This window comes from Sus scrofa, chromosome 1 (genome assembly GCF_054392235.1).
Source record: "Sus scrofa isolate SSC_HxYL_T2T_F1_AM1 chromosome 1, Sscrofa_HxYL_maternal_Yorkshire_Landrace_v2.0, whole genome shotgun sequence".
NCBI classification, from domain to species: Eukaryota; Metazoa; Chordata; class Mammalia; order Artiodactyla; family Suidae; genus Sus; species Sus scrofa.
This window is the reverse complement of record NC_139383.1, coordinates 104,819,685-104,836,645: the sequence shown is the minus strand read 5'-3', so window position 1 is coordinate 104,836,645 and position 16,961 is coordinate 104,819,685. Positions and strand designations below refer to the sequence as shown.

Below are 16,961 nucleotides of genomic sequence, written 5' to 3'. Positions count from 1 at the left end.
TTTCCTGATTCTGAGTTTATTTAAAAATTCATTTATAGTCTAGTATTTTTAAACTTTAGAACCAAATTAAAACGAGGTAAAGTTACCTTGAGGATATATTAATTGTGAAAGTTAGCTTTTTAAAAGATTAAAAGCACATCTCGATAAAATCTATAATCTAGGAGGTTTACTTTTTTGACATAATGCAGAATCACGTTGGATACTTTGTAGTCATAGTAGGTGCATTGCAAATTTTTGATTTCAAATTACTACAATGTTTTCATCTTTTAAAAATTTTCTATAGCTTCTTCAAATCCATGAATTATCCAGAATATTTAATATCACTTTCATTGGAAGTGATAGGTTTATCTATGTGGATTTTAGATTTCTTTTGCTTGTTTCATATTTTCATTTAGAAAATATTCTATTTGCCTTATATACTATTCCTTAAAACTTGGTTGCTTAAGTAAAAGCTGGGGAGGGGAGAGTCTGGTGACATTTTCCCTTTTCCTTCAAGGTGTTTATCAGTGGCACTAAATCAGAATGCAGAAAAGTCCTTCAGACCATCCTGAAGAATAGGAGGCTCTGCTCTCTCTTGTCTCCTTTCTTCACGCCCAATGCCGCACCTGCAGAGTTCATAGAGCTCTATGAGAAAGTGGTAAAGTTTCTGAGTGAGGACAACAGTGATATGATTTTCATGCTGCTAACCAAGGTGAGAGGTGATTCAGTCCTGATGTTGTCTCTGAAATGTTGGCACTGTTGTTGTTTCCTGCTCCACAGGAATGTGAGGCTTTCGGAGCTCTGTCTCCACATGAATGGGAGGCTCACAGGCCCTTTTCAGATTCAATACATCCTCAAGTAGTCTGATCCCACAGCTGCTTCTTCTGGGGGCATTAATGGTGTCGTGTAGGCCAGTCATACTCCAAGTAGTATAAAATGGACCAGCTCCCAAACTCTCTTCAAAACCTCTGTACCGTTTTGAAATATTCATAGTAATAATTTATTACATCCTTCTTTTGAATGTATCCTGTATTTATGCCTTAATTGTGTTTGATAAATGAGTTGTAATATGTCAGAGTCTCTTATATTTAGAAAAACCAGATCTAAGCAAATTGCCTTTGTCTTATTCCAAATAGAATATTATTAACTCAGACCAAGGCAATGAATTTATTTAACCACTTGAGAATTTCAGAGCCTTAGCTCTTCAATTTTATTTATATGACATGTATGAATCATAAAACCTGGGCCTTTTTTAGGGGCTGGGGACTGATCTCAGGTTGTCATGGGGGGAGAATATGCTTTATAGTTTGGGATTCTGGAGGGGACAACACTCTAGATTTTTATTAATTGATGCAGACTCAGAAACATGGCCATTAGAAACATGGTTCCATAAAGTGGCTACTGGTTTGTGGACTGTGACTAGTGAAGAAGAGTGACAAAGTTTTTTTGTTTTTTGTTTTTTGTCTTTTTGCCTTTTCTTGAGCCGCACCTGAGGCACATGGAGATTCCCAGGCTAGGGGTCTAATCGGAGCTGTAGCCGCTGGCCTACACCAGAGCCACAGCAACTCGAGATCCAAGGCTCATCTGCGACTTGGATCTTGGATCACAGCTCACAGCAACACCGGATCCTTAACCCACTGAGCAAGGCCAGGGATCGAACCTGCAACCTCATGGTTCCTAGTCGGATTTGTTAACCACTGAGCCACGACAGGAACTCCTCGACAAAGTTTTGATCCACATCTTATAGGGAAAGCTTACCAATAATATTTTTAAATTGCAAAAAAGCATGCAGAGCTGAGAAAACTGCCTCTGCAATCCCAGAGAGTGAAGTAGAGATGCAGGCATAATGGTACCATCAGTTACCGACCCGCCTAGATTTTTTTTTTTTTTTTTGCTTTTTTTTTTACTGCTGCACCTGCAGTATATGAAAGTTCTCAGTCTAGGGGTCCAGTTGGAGCTGCAGCTGCTGGCCTGCACCACAGCCGCAGCAATGCTAGATCTGAGCAGAGTCTGTGACCTAAACCACAGCTTACGGCAACACTGGATTGTTTAACCTACTCAGTGAGGCAAGGGATCAAACCCACATCCTCATGGATACTAGTTGGATTCTTAACACTGAGCCATGAGAACTTCTAATTCTTTTAAGTATATAAATTTTAAGTATATAAATTTTAGTTTCAATCTTTATAAAAACCTAAATGCCAAGTAAGCTTTGACTTTCAAACTAAATTTGTACCTAGTTTGCTCTATTTGAATTGATTTTCTAGTGTAAATAAAACTGCTTCTTATTTCTTTTTCTTTTTAGTTCGATCTTAAACAATGGTTAAACGCCACTAAACCTCCTCTGTCTGATCGTACCAGGCTTCTGGAGTCCATTCATTTGGCACTTACTGCCTGGGGCCTTGAACCAGATGAAGATATTCTGATGCCATTTAATCTTTTCTGTAAGCACTGGACTTATCTTCTTCTCTACCAGTTCCCTGACCAGTACAGTGACATTCTCAGGCTGCTGATGCAAAGTAAGTGTTTTTAATTGTGACTGATTAGATCACAGTGAATATTTTAATACAAGTACCATTCTACAGATGTCATCCAAAGATGTAAAGATAAAACAAGTATGCAGGTGCTTCTAATCTTCACCCAGACTGCTCAATGAGCAATGCCCAAAAGGTTGCTGTCTGTAAATTGGTCAGTTCCTGTCCTAATTGTTAGAATGGGCCCTCATTGGGCGAGGCAGCACTGGGACAGTGGGGTTGGAGTCTTCAGTCCTTCCCCCACCTCTTCACCTTGACTCTGCAGCTGTCCTGAGCTGGGGCGGGACAAAGGTGGGCTTGCTTATTACTCTGATGACTGCAGATTTGGGAAGGGATGGAGGTTGCTCTTTTCCAATATGTTTAATGTGTCAGTTGGTTTCTCTGTAGTTCCAATATGGTGGATAAATCTGATTCCCCCCCCCCAATTTTTTGCAAATGAATTCTATCTCCCTATATAATAGTATTCTGTATATTAGCCAAAAGAAAGAACAACATTAAAATTTTCACATTTCCACTATTTCTTTCCCCCTCCTGCAGTTTTTCCCATTCGAGTGTTGGAGAGTAAAGGAAAAATAAAGGGTGTGGGCTTTTTTATTTTTGAAATTTCCTTAGGTAGGAATTGTACTGAAATTTGAAAAATGAGATAGTATTTACTTTTTTCATCTAACCTTCATACTATTTATAGATATAATGGAAAACTAAATTTTGTTTTTTTTTTTTTTGTCTTTTTAGGGCTGCTCCTGTGGCATATGGAGGTTCCCAGGCTAGGGGTCAAATTGGAGCTGTAGCTGCTGGCCTACGCCACAGCCACAGCTATGCATGATCCGAACTGCGTCTGTGACCTAACACTGCAGCTCATGGCAATGCCAGATCCTTAACCCAATGAGCGAGGCCAAGGATTGAACCTGCGTGCTCATGGATGCTAGTCAGTTTTGTTTCCACTGAGCCACGACAGGAATTCCTATGTCAAATCTTTGTATTACTTTATAGAAATAGTTTAATGAATAAATGAGCGATCTTATGTATTGGACTACCTGAAGAATACTAAAATGTGGGTACCATTTTCAAAGCACTTCAAGCTTTCATAATTTCTTCCAGAGGCAAGTAGATGGAGAATGGCGGTATGGAAATGTATAATTTTTGATGCCTATTTGCATAGCTGATTTTTGCTCTAAATTTTCAAAATTTGATTATACCCATATTGTGTTTCTTTCCCTGAAACCTCTTAAAGAGGTTATGAATTGCTTACATAGGCAGCCCTTGACTTGGATTTAGCAGCAAATTTATGCTTCCCAGGAAAAGCAGTCCAGCTGCAGGCTTAAGAATAGCAGTACCACATCTGTCAGATTCCATGACCTCCAGCCTCCTGGTGCTGTGTATGTCCCTGGCCACCATGTTGGGGTACCCAGGGTTTCATCCTCTGCTCATCTGCTCTCTCCATTTGCCCTGGGTGAGCCCATTGCAATTTCCCCTAGCTTCCCTGATGTCCTCTGGCTGTGCATGACCCCATACCTATAGCTGGGGTCCAGACCTTTTCCCTGAGATCCAGACCATAGTAGCTGTTGTCGTAGACCCCTTGCTGTTCCCGAGATACCTCAGACTCAGTAATACAGCTGACCTCATCATCTTTCCCCCAGACCTGCCCTTAGGAGCCTTTTTTCCTGTGTGATCCTTGTGTCACCTCTGGGAGAAAGGACCTGAGGACATTAATTAATAATTAATTAATTATTAATCCTGTCCTCTGGGGAGTGAGTTTTGCCAAGTAGGAGAATGCTGGCTGGTAGTCTCTACTTCTGTATAGAAGACTACTAGCGTCTATAGTCTGTATTGTTTTTTGTTTTCCCTGTTGTAGGAGTAGAATTTTAGGGGTGAGTATCAGACCTCTTCTGAAGAGTGTAGACTCTGCAGTTGAGTTCTGCAACCTGTCTCCCTTGTTTTGTCTCTGTCACATCATCCAGCCAGGAAAATGGCATGTTTACCGTTCCCCAGTCAGGGGCTGGTAGGTGGGAGTCCCTCCCAGATTCCAGCTCAGATGACTTGGCTGTGCCCACTCCCAGCAGGGTTACCAAGAACAAGGAAAGTCAAGTGTCCACGTGGACAGACCTTTCAATAGGTTCTCCTTGCTTTGATCTCTCTACCATGGATCTTTATGAATATGTTTTAGATTTTTATTTGATGTTAATTTGTAAAGTACATGTGTTCTTTGACTCAAATTGAAAAGTTAATTTGTGAAGGATGCTGACTTGCTGTCCTCTGTCCCTGCCGGGTAAGGCTCTGCTGAGCAGCTGCTGAGCCCTGAGTGTTGGAAAGCCACCCTGAGAGCCCTGGGCTGCTGTGCCCCAAACTGCCAGCAGGGGGCAGCTTCTGCTGAGAGCACGGTTCTTCAAAGCTCTCCAGATGTTCTCTTGTCAGACAAGCAGGTGTGTAGCTTTTGGTCTCTGAAGTTTTTGTTGTGTGTTTCTCTTCCGTTTCCTTTGTAATTTACTTAAAATGGCAACTCATTTAAAATTTATATCTAAAAATATGCTCTTTTTTGCATTATTTTTAGGAGCTGTGCTTTTCTTTGTTAGTCATCCACCTCCCCCTGGTGCCCCCTGTACCTGAATTTCTTTTCTGTCACATCTTAGAGTCCTACCCCTGTGTTCAGGAGCAGCCCAGGCCCTGTGTGTCTCCCCCGCTGCCACCATCTTAACCCACCTGCTTCCCTGGTGCCTTTGGGCAGTGTCCCCAGAGCCCTCAGCTTCTTCAGTTTTATATGATATGGGTTCACATGAATTTATATGAAAAAATGGTTCCTCTACTTGAAAAAGTGTTTGAAGTCTGCTGATTTCCTTTTCCTATTCTGTGTACCTTTACAGCTTGATTACAAATTCAAAGCCTCCCCTTACAGTCAGCCGTAGTACTTTACTGGAAGTAGGCACTCAGCACTTTTTTTTTTTTTTACCAACCATTGTCTTCCAGGTGATGGAGACTATTCAGTGGCTCTCAAACTTTTTTTATAAGCTTCGGTTATCCACATTGGACTTTAAAAGTTTTGGTTTATTCTCAAAATGGAGTCCTTACATGGCTGATATGAAGACACTCTTGGGCTATCTTGTAAAAAGGCTGCTTGACTCAGAAATGGCCAGCTTGGCCCAAAACCCATCTGCCAGTAACAAAACAGGTAATGTGCCTTTATTTATTTATTTTTTCTTTTTCATATTCTTTTCCATTATGGTTTATTACAGGATATTCATAGTGTTTTTTTTTTTTAATTGTTGTTTCCCAAATACAATTTTTTTTTCCTACTGTACAGCATGGTGACCTAGTTACACATACATGTATGCATTCTTTTTTCTCCCATTATCATGCTCCATCATAAGTGACTAGACATAGTTCTCAGTGCTACACAGCAGGATCTCATTGCTGATCCAGGTAATGTGCCTTCAGTGCAACATGTAGCTAGGCGTTCTGACTTTCCATTAGAAGAGACTTGAAAAGGCACAATAAAAGATTTAAATCTTGTTAATAAATCTATATATCTGAATGTCAAGAAGAAGAAATAGGAAATACATAGTACAGTGTGAACCCAGATATGTGTCATACCTATATTAACTTACTCAGCAGGTGCTTACTTCAGCTTGTTTCTGCCCTTCCTTTGTAGGGTGGGATAAAAGAGACAGGTTTCAGTCTCCAACTCTTTCTTTCTATTATTTAGCTCGTTAAGAATATTTAAGTTTTTATCTTTTAATACAGTGTGTTATAAAATTATCCATGACATCGTGTTGTGACAAAACTTCAGTTTAAGAAATTTCATTGCAGCAAACGAAAACTGAAACACACTTTGTTATAAAAAGTGTTGTTTGTGGAGTTCCCATCGTGGCGCAGTGGTTAACGAATCCGACTAAGAACCATGAGGTTGCGGATTCGATCCTTGGCCTCGCTCAGTGGGTTGGGGATCCAGCATTGCCGTGAGCTGTGGTGTGGGTCGCAGACGCGGCTCGGATCCCGTGTTGCTATGGCCTTGGCGTAGGCCAGTGGCTACAGCTCCGATTAGACCCCTAGCCTTGGAACTTCCATATGCATTGGGAGTGGCTCAAGAAAAGGCAAAAAGGCAAAAAGACAAAAAAAAAACAACAAAAAAACCCCAAAAAACGTTGTTTGTGTATTACCATAGGTTTATGAGTATACAGACAAGTAGATTTTCGATACAGTTATTAATGATATTGACAAAGGGTGGGCTTGTGTCTTTTTACTTTAATTGAAGTATAATTGATGTATAATATTATGTGAGTTACAGGTATACAATAGAGGGATTCACAATTTTTTTTTTTTTTGTCTTTTGAGGGCCGCACCCAAGGCATATAGAGGTTTCCCGGGCTAGCGGCTTAATCAGAGCTGTTGCCTCTGGCCTACGCCACAGCCACAGCAACGCCAGATCCGAGTCATGTCTTGAGACCTACACCACAGCTCACGGCAACACTGGGTCCTCAGCCCACTGAGCGAGGCTAGGGATCGAACCTGAAACCTCATGGTTCCTAGTCATCGTCATTTCTGCTGCACCACGACGGGAACCTCCATGGATTTGCAATTTTTAAAAGTTATACTCCATTTAGTTATTCCAAGATACTGGCTATATTCCTGATGTTGTACAATATATACAGCCTTATATGTATTTTATACCTAATAGTTTGTACCTTTTAATCCCCTGCCCCTGTGTTGCTCCTCTCCCCTTCCCTCTACCCACTGGTAACTGCTAGTTTGTTCTATCTGTTGGTCTGCTTCTTTTTTGATATATTTACTAGTTTTTGTATTTTTTAGATTCCACATATAAGTGATGTCATATGATATTTGTTTTTTTTTCTCTTTTTTAATATTTGTTTTTGACTTCTTTCACTTCGCATAATACCCTTCAAGTCTATCCGTGTTGCTGCAAATGGTGAAATTTCATTCTTTTTAAATAGCTAAGTAGTATTCCATTGCACATACATACCACATTTTCACCTAGATAATGATGCTATGAACATTGGGTGCATGTATCTTTTCAATTAGTGTTTTTGTTTTCTTTGGATATATACCCAGGAGTGGAATTGTTGGATCATATGGTAGTTCTATTTTTATTTTTTTAAGAAACCTCCATACTGTGTTCCACAATGGCCACACCAATTTACATTCCTATAAATAGTGTACAGGGGTGCCCTTTTTACAGATCCTCACCAACATTTGGTATTTGTATTATTTTTGGTGATAGCCATTCTGACAGGCTCATCATGGTTTTTATTTGCATTTCTCTGATAATTAGTAATGTCGAGCATCTTTTCATGTGCCTGTTGACATGTGATGGGTTTGTTTCTTGTCTCTAATAATTTTGCTTTGTTTTAGTGCTAAGAACCTTGCATTCAGTAATTGTCCAGCTCTTTAAGCCATGGATCCTTGTTTTAGAGGACAATGAAAGGTAAGCAGTTTTTCCAGTATTCAAATTCTTTTGAAATTTACAAACTTAAAGTTTGGATGGTGTTTTTAGTACAGGTGGTGGTTTGCAGATTGATTTTTAGTGTAGGTCTATGTTTAAATTTAGAAAAATGCTTCTTTACAAAATGAAGACATTTTCTGTTTGTGGAATTGTTAGTCTGAGCAGAGCTATTGATTTTGAAGCAAAACTGGATGCTCGTTTCCAGTTTTCCACGATAAAGAAGTTGAATGAATTTGGTATCTTATTTCTAAAAAACTGGTATTGCGCTCTTGAATTAAGTTTTGATACTATAACACTGCAAAATATGAGACTAACTTGATTTTACCCAGTATCAGTTATTTTTGGGAACTAAGTTGGCTTTCAGATTACTGGGTGAGAATTACCCTTTTAACATGAACTCTAAACTAAATGAAAGCATCATTTCACAAGCATTTAAAACTGAGGTGTAGAGCTGTCCAAATGCAAGGAGTTGCCTTTTGAGTCTTTTCTTTCCTCCTAAAAACATACGAGCATAAGCTAGATGTCCAGAGTTTTGTAAAAATTATAACAGTGGGAAATATCACAGTATTTAGAGTTTTCATAAGTATGAATTAATCTGATCCTGAGGTTCAGAAAACCTGAATGTTGTGCTCAGATCCCACAGCCCATGAGGGCCAGGCCTGGGACCTGGGCTCAGAGATTTGACCCCCATGTACAGACTCTTCATATCTCCCAAGCTGCTTCCTTCCATGGAGGAAAAGAGGAAAGGTTTTGGGTCTTTGCTTTTGCCAGAGGGCCATCCTTAACCAATCTGCACATTTCAGGATTTTATAGTGGCCCTGAGACTGCTGACCATAACGCACCCTGCCTGTTTACGTCCAGGAAGAATAAATGGAATTTATTTTCCTATTGAATTTTTAGTGCCAAATTCAGAAGCTAAAATTCTCATATCAAGAGTTTTTTCTTGGTTACTTCTCTCTCTGTTCACTTCTGGTCCTTTTTGTTACATGACCTCTTCCCCCCCCCATGCTTTAGGCAGAGAAAACTTTTCAAAGGCATTTGAAATGTAACCAAGACACACAAGGGATAGGTTCAGGGGTATAAATTGGATGTGGAAAGGTGTTAATTTGATAGTTATTTAGATAACACACTTCTGAAACTTAATTGTGTTGGAATAAAGGGTAGAAAGGAAAGTAAATAAAATTATATGATTGATATTAAAAGGTACAATTCACTCCCAGGAATTGGCAGCCTTTAAAGTGGTCTAAATGTAGGGCTACATAGTACAGAGTTTTTTCTAGGACTTAGGCAAGCCCCAGAATCTGGGACATAGAGTAATTTAGTCATAGTATTTCATTTCTAAGGGTTTGTTTCTTTTATTTAAAGCAGCCAACGACATTACCCCTGGCTGGAAAGTGATGCTGCAGGGGCCTCAAGTGTTGTCCAATTGTTCACTGACTGCATTGACTTATTGCACCAGAGTTTTAAAGGTAGGAAGAAATTCTATCATGTTTCTGGTTAGTTTTCACTTTTTCCTTAAGTCATTCTGTTAATCTTTTGCCTCTGATGTCCTACTTTAATTTTATTTTACTGCTAGGCTCTCATCTTTGCCTAAAGAAAGGTCACCAATACAATTATTTCCTGTAAAGTATGTAACGTCTTAGCTTTTTGGTGAGGTAGTGCTCAGCATCATCAGTTATGGAAGATAGGCTTTTCTCTTTTCAAATATTGTCTTTCCCCCATGTAGAACCTCATATTCTATTTTCTATGACTCTTCACTTTTTTTGGTGTGTTTTCTTGGGGTTTTTTTTGTGCTTCATTTGGGGCAGATTCTTGAGATCTTTCTTCCAGCTTATTCCTTCTCTCCAGCTATGTCTAAACCTGCTTTAAAAAAAATCCATTGAATTTTTCATTTTAGTTTCTAGAAGTTATGTTTGTTTTTAGAAATTTCTCCAGCGTGGGAGTTTCCATGTGGCTCAGTGATAATAAATCCAACTAGTATCCTTGAAGACACGGGTTCAATCCCTGACCTTGCTCATTGGGTTAAGGATCTGGTGGTACTATGATCTGTGATTTAGGTTGCAGATGCAGCTTGGATCTGGAATTGCTGTGGCTGTGGTGTAGACCAGCAGCTACAGCTCTGATTTGGCCCCTAGGCTGGGAACTTTTATATACTGTAGGTGTGGCCCTAAAAAGACCAAAAAAAGGGAAAAAGAAAGAAAGAATGTACCCAGTGCTTTGAGTGTATCTTATTTCTTTAAAATTTCAATTTTTATTTCTTTTTTCTGCCTTTTCTAGGGCCGCTCCCACGGCATATGGAGGTTCCCAGGCTAGGGGTACAATTGGAGCTGTAGCCATCGGCCTATGCCAGAGCCACAGCAACATGGGATCCAAGCCGCATCTTTGACCTACACCACAGCTCACGGCAACGCCGGATCTTTAACCCACTGAGCAGGCCAGGGATCGAACCCGCCACCTCATGGTTCCTAGTCAGATTCGTTAACCACTGTGCCACAACGGGAACTCCCAATTTTTATTTCTTTAGAATGTTTAAACTTGCTTACTTTCCTTGATGATTAATTGATTTTTGTTTTTTAGGGTCGCACCTGCAGCATATGGAGGTTCCCAGACTAGGGGTTGAATTGGAGCTACAGCTGCCGGCCTACACCACAGCCACAACAGCGCAGGATCCGAGCAGCATCTTGGACCCACACCACAGCTCACTTAACCTAAGGATCCTTAACCCACTGAGTGAGGCCAGGGATCGAACCCGAAACCTCATGGTTCCTAGTCGGGTTCGTTTCTGCTGCGCCACGACCGGAACTCCTTGATGATTTGTTTCTATGGATTCCATTAGCTGAAATTTCTATTGTGTGTTGGGGGGTAGAGGGGGTTCATGCTACTGTTTGATGTTCCTTCAGATGCTTGTTTCCTTGTATGTATTGTAATTTTCTATTGTGAGCCCTTATTTAGAGAGTATCTGTGGAAATGTCATAAGGACTAGGATGAGGGTGTGTGCCTCCAGAGAAGACCTGCATTTATTGCCAATTGGAGCTATGTTATTCCTTGGCTTGGGTTTCTCACACTACAAGATAACATGAAATCAAACCCCAGACTCAATCACCACAGCCAACTTTCTTGCCTCCTTGACTGAGTCCAGGTGAAGGCAGAGAAGATCTGCTTCCTCCTCAACCTTATCTGCCCTCTCAGTGAGGGTATAGTCCTTAGAAGCTCTTGTCTTCTGTTTCCTTGGGCTGTTGAAACCCCACATTAGCAAACAGCCCCAACGCAACTGAGGCTTCAGCATCAGTTTAATGCTCTTCTTTCCTGACTACTCTGCGCTTCTGGCCCCTGGGGTTTTCTCCCACTGAGTCTATCTTGCTGTGCATTTTCAGAGATGTATTTTATGTAGTGAATTTAAATATTTTATATTGGGAAGTTTATGAGGCTATTAGGTCCACCCAGTCCATTCTTGCAATAGCTTCCTAATGGTTTTTCTTATTTTGTTTCTGTTCCTGCCTGTACAGTAGCTTGAATTTTCCTAAAATTCTGTTTTTATTGCTGTTATGTTATGCAGAAACTGTTAAGCATTTTAGCCCAGAATTCAGATGTGTCTGGCCCAGAGCACTTGAGCAACTTGATGTGATGGTTGGTTTTTTAAGGGAAATATTCCATTAAGCCATACTTTTCTACTCACTGTTCCGTAAAGGTCCTTGGACCTTCCTTCTGCCGTACTTTTGGTTGTGCTAATTCCACTACCTGGATGTGCTAATTCCACTACTTCAGGTCCTTTATCTTTTCCTGTATATCTGTTTATGCTTGTACATTTATTTCCTATCCCTAAGTCTTTTTTAAAATTTTTTTTCTTTTTATTTTATTTAAAAAATTTTTAATTAATGATTTTTATTTCTCCCATTATAGTTGGTTTACAGTGTTCTGTCAATTAAAATTTTTTTTTTCATAGGATTTCTCCTGCAGCATATGAAAGTTCCCAGGCGAGGGGTTGAATTGGAGCTGCAGCTGCCAGCCTACACCACAGCCATGTGGGATCCAAGCTGCATATGCCAGCTTGCAGCAACACTGGATCCTTAACCTACGGAGTGAGACTAGGGATCAAACCCACATCTTAATGGATACTAGTTGGGTTCTTAACCTGCTGAGCCACAACGGGAACTCCTCCTGTCCCTAAGTCTTTATAGCACATTGTTGCCGTTTGAGTTCTTGGGATGCAGACACCATGATGGTACCAGAGTGCTGAGATTTATTTGGGGAAATGCCTGTGAAGATAAGAGAGAGGGGGGTAGGGATAGGCAAGGAAAGCCTTCATACCCAGTGCAAGTCTAACACCTGTGGAAGGAGAGTCAGAAGAAAGAGCCCCAGCCTGCAGGGCAGCTCTCAGAAAGTGTTGGCCAGTCGGATAGGAAGTTCCAGTACAAAGATTCCTTATTGAGGAGCCCACATTGGGCAGAAGTGTCCAGGTCTATACTCAGTTGTTGGCTGAGGGCTGCCTGGGAGAAGTATGGTCTCAACCCTGGTGCTCAAGTGCTGGGGGCCTGAGGTGCTGTAGCCTCATCTGTGGCAAATTCTGTGTGAAGGGAGAGCTGAATGGCGTAGCTCCTTGGCTGCTGCGATTTATGTGGCACTGAATCATGGAGCTAACAATATGTCACCTAGTGTTTTATACATAATACATGTATATAACATCAGATACTAGATTATATAATATGTATATATCAATATATAACAATATGTTATATATATAAAATAATGTCACCTAATATCTTCTATATATAAAAAATAGACTTTATTTTTTTAGAGTGCTTTTATGTTCACAGCACAATTGAGCAGAAAGTACAGAGTTCCTGTGTACCCTTTGCTCCCTGGTCCACATGCCCATCCCACCGTCACTATCAACATCCCCCACCAGAGTGGCACATTTGTTACACTGACACATAATCACCCCAAGACCATAGTTTATATTATGATTCACTCTGGGTATTGCACATCCTGTGGTTTTGGATAATCGTATAATGATGTGTAACCACCATTACAGTATCACGTAGTTTCACTGCCCTAAATATCCTCTGTGCTCTGCCTTATCCATCCCTCTCTCCCCACTAACTTTTGGCAACATCGGATTTCTTTTCCTTTCTCCATAGTTGTAGCTTTTCTAGGATGTCATATAGTTTAAATCATACATTTTGTAGCTTTTCAGACCAGATCGGGCACATTCAGGGTGGTATGGCTGTAAACCATTTTGTAGCTTTTCAGATGGGTTTCTTTTGCCTAGTAACGTGACCTTAGGTATCTCTGTGTCTTTTATGACTTGATAGTTCATTTCTTTGTAGTACTGAATAATATTCCTTTGTCTAAATATGCCTCATTGGGTATTTTTAATTGATGTTGTACATGTCTGATCCACACACACACACAATTCTGAGATATAAACTCTAGACACAGAAAAATTCTTTTTATACCCCCACAAGACTTAGGACAGTGCTATATTCTCGGTGTCTATTTGATAAGTACTGGTTCAATGAGTAAAACATGAAATCTCAGTAGTACACTTCTGGCTGCTCTTTAGCATCCAGAATGTATTTATAGTGAGAAAAATATTTGAGCATAAAATTGACACAAAGGTTCTTGCTTTAGCTTCTTAGTGTAAGGGGGAGCACTCACAGGCCTTGCCTGTGTGTATAAAATCAGAAGGTGGCCTAGGAATGGAAGGCTACACAGACAGCATTAAGAATTGGCAGAAGTTTGCATTGTGATGCAGTGGAAATGAATCCAACTAGTTAGTACCCATGAGGATGCTGGTTCAATCCCTCACCTCACCTCACTCAATGGGCTAAGGATCTGGCGTTGCCATGAGCTGTGATGTAGGTCACAAATGTGGCTTGGGTCTGGTGTTGCTGTGGCTGTGGTGTAGGTCAGCAGCTGCAGCTCTGATTCGACCTCTAGCCTGGGAACATCCATGTGCTATGGGTGTGACCCTAAAAAAAAAAGCAAAAAAAAAAAATTGTTAACTGGTTTCAGAGAGAGGAAGCAGAAGAACTGAGCATGGCAAGACCAAGAAGTATTGTAGCCTTTTAGTGAGATCATCTGATCCAGCTCTCTGCTTTTATTGATGAGAAAAACAAGGACCTGAAAAGCAAAATGAATTTATCTGAGGTCACAGAACTTATTTGTGTCTGGGCTGGGACTAGAGGCTCAGTCTGGTCCAGAGGGATTACCTCCTAGACATCTTCTCCTATGTATCCATCCTTATTTAAACAAAACTACTTCTTCTTAATCCAGATTTAAACAAATGCTGTTCTTCACCCCTGTCCTAAAAGGTTGTTAGAAACATCTGCAGTTGAATGAAATAAGGACTGGGGACTGAGGGCACAGGAATGTTAGATGCACATCGACTCGTGCTGCATGTTGATGCTCATTGGTCAGTTTTCAAAAGTTACTATTGAGAAACTCCCATCAGGTTTCGGTGTTTGTTGTGTATAGCTCTCTCTTACATGTGCCTAAGTCCATCCCTTTGTGTAGAACCAGAAAATCTGAAAAAATTTTAGGCTCAAATGCGTCCATTGCCACTGACTGTGGAGGACATTGAAGTAATGGATACTTGTGAGGATAATACTGAGTGAACCAGGTCGCAGGGAGTATGAGATTCATTTTAGAGTGACTTACTTGAATGGCAGTTAATAGTGTAGGTTTGCTGCACCAAGGGTTATGTTTTAGTCATTTGGAACATTTCCTTTTGAGGAACATCACCTTTGTCCAAGGTGCCAAATGAACGAAGGACCAAATACATGAAATTGAATCCACGCTGAGGGTAACAGACTAAAGGGATGCCTAGAGTTGGTTGGGGTTGAGTACGAGTATTTGAGTTAAAAAGCCATAGAGTTAAAAGTTTCAGAGAAAAACGGATCACCCCTACTATTTCCCACACACCAGCTGGTCCTTCCCGTTACACAAGTAAGTGAATTACCATCACTCTGTTGTCACTGTTTTCCCTGGCATGTCAAAAATCTTTGAAACTGGGTGGTTATTGAGAATGTTAGGTTTTAGACTTTTAGTTCAAATTTGTGTTTTCTATTAGTTTTTTGTTTGTTTGAAAGATAGACCAGAAGGTCTTCAGCTATATTTTCTTTTTCAATTTTAGATAAGCTCTTGCCAGGTGATGAAGGGGCCCTTCGGTTACACCTGATGCATTACTGTGAAGCATGTACAGCACCCAAAATGCCCGAGTTCATTCTGTACGCTTTTCACAGCGCCTACCGGAAACTCCCGTGGAAGGATCTGCATCCTGACCAGATGCTAATGGAGGCCTTCTTCAAGGTGAGCCCTTCACTCTGTGTGTCACAGCCTGGATTCTGGGGAGCAGCCTGTTCAGTGTGGTTTTTAGGCCCAGCTGCAGCGTGCGCCAATGTGGACCTTGCCCGCATCCTGTATTTCCCAGACAGTGCTTGTGTAGGGCAGCATCCCATGGACGTTATTTCATTGTGTTAGTAGATGACTGGGCAGCATTTACAAGACTATTTCTTTTGTCCGCGCCCACGGCATGTGGAAGTTCGAGGGCCAGGGACTGAACCTGTACCACAGCAGTGACCAAGCCACTGCAGTGACAACACCAGATCCTTAACCCACTGTGCCCTAGGAGAACTCCAAGACCATTTTTAAAACTCAGAGAAAGATTTGTGTCCAGCCATCCCCTGGACCTCGGTGATTCTGTCATGTGACTACCTAGTTTAATGACTTTGTCATGCTCAGTCTTGACATTTCTGTGTATGCAGGTTTTTCTAGGATAGTATCATTAAAATTACTTATTGTTAAATGTTCTATCAAAGCAAAATGTAAATCAGTACTCACGCCATTTGTTCCTTTTAGCAGTTATGCAAGGGAGTAATTAGGTTGTGGGAGACAGGAGTGCATTGTGGCAGCCACTGATGCATCATAATCATGTAAAGACCTGAAATGGCCTGGAAACGTCCCAACAAGTGGGGAGGAGTTTTTGCAGTAGAAGCAAGAGTTACAGAAAGCAGTCACAGTAATGTATCACTTACATATCAGTCAGGCAGTTTTGTTCTTCTTAGGTTTCTGTTTTTTTTTAAAAAAAATCCTTTAATCTTGCCTTAGCCTTTTGTGATCATCTTAGTTTATTTGTTCCTAGCCATAAGTCATTTTCTTTTGTGTTTACTCTTAACTAATATCACATTTATTGTTGAGAAGCTCTTAAGTGCTTTAATTTACTACAGGTCCATAGTTATTTATGACAGTGCAGTGTATTGCAGTCTTTGCTCTAAGTGGAGACCCCACCCAGTGCGGCGCTTGTCAGCCCCACCTCTGTAGCTGAGGTCTAAGTAAAGCTGAGGACAGCCGTCTTAGTGAAATACAAGTTAAGAATGATTTTATAGCTAGATTTAGTATATGAGAGAGGCACTAAAATAGGTATTCACCATCATTATGAATATGGAATTAAACATTTGTTTAAAGAGCTGTAAGAGGGGAATTCCCGTCATGGGGCAGCAGAAACAAATCCGACTAGGAACCGTGAGGTTTTGGGTTCAATCCCTGGCCTCGCTCAGTGGGTTTAGAATCTGTGAGCTATAGGTCACAGATGCAGCTCAGATCCCAAGTTGCTGTGGGCGTAGGCCGGCAGCTGTAGCTCCAATTAGACCTCTAGCCTGGAAGCTTCCATATGCCTTACCTGCAGCCCTAAAAAGCAAAAACCCAAATAAATAAATAAATAAATAAATAAATAAATAAGCTGTAAGAGAGCATTTAGGTAAACAGTCTGTAAAGGGATACTGTAATTCACTATCTCTAGGAGCCTAATGATAGATAACTCTGACCTGCACAGAATCTGGGAACGTTTCGGTTCCATGAGTCTTGTTGGCATAAGGTATGTTTTTGAGGGGGTTGAGGGTGAGGATAGAGAACAGATTATAAAGAAGGATGAAGAATCATTTTCCAAAAGGGAAAAGAGTAAACAGCATGATAATGATGATAGTAACAAGCAGACA

At 40.7% G+C, this 16,961-nt stretch overlaps 1 protein-coding gene across 10 annotated transcripts in view; it reads left to right on the top strand.

The window, feature by feature from the left end:
- EPG5 (ectopic P-granules 5 autophagy tethering factor) overlaps nt 1–16,961 on the top strand; it is a 122,965-nt gene that overhangs the window by 83,882 nt on the left and 22,122 nt on the right. For 4 of the 10 annotated variants that reach the window (XM_084964950.1, XM_084964908.1, XM_084964925.1 and 1 more), the window contains 7 exons: nt 497–691; nt 2,285–2,498; nt 4,785–4,933; nt 5,475–5,676; nt 7,875–7,947; nt 9,334–9,434; nt 15,101–15,276. In XM_084964950.1, coding sequence (XP_084821076.1) covers nt 497–691; nt 2,285–2,498; nt 4,785–4,933; nt 5,475–5,676; nt 7,875–7,947; nt 9,334–9,434; nt 15,101–15,276 — 1,110 coding nt within the window. Of the gene's footprint in view, nt 1–496; nt 692–2,284; nt 2,499–4,784; nt 4,934–5,474; nt 5,677–7,874; nt 7,948–9,330; nt 9,435–15,100; nt 15,277–16,961 lie in introns of all 10 variants that reach the window. The other 6 variants (XM_084964902.1, XM_084964917.1, XM_084964933.1 and 3 more) reach the window with 3 other exon arrangements.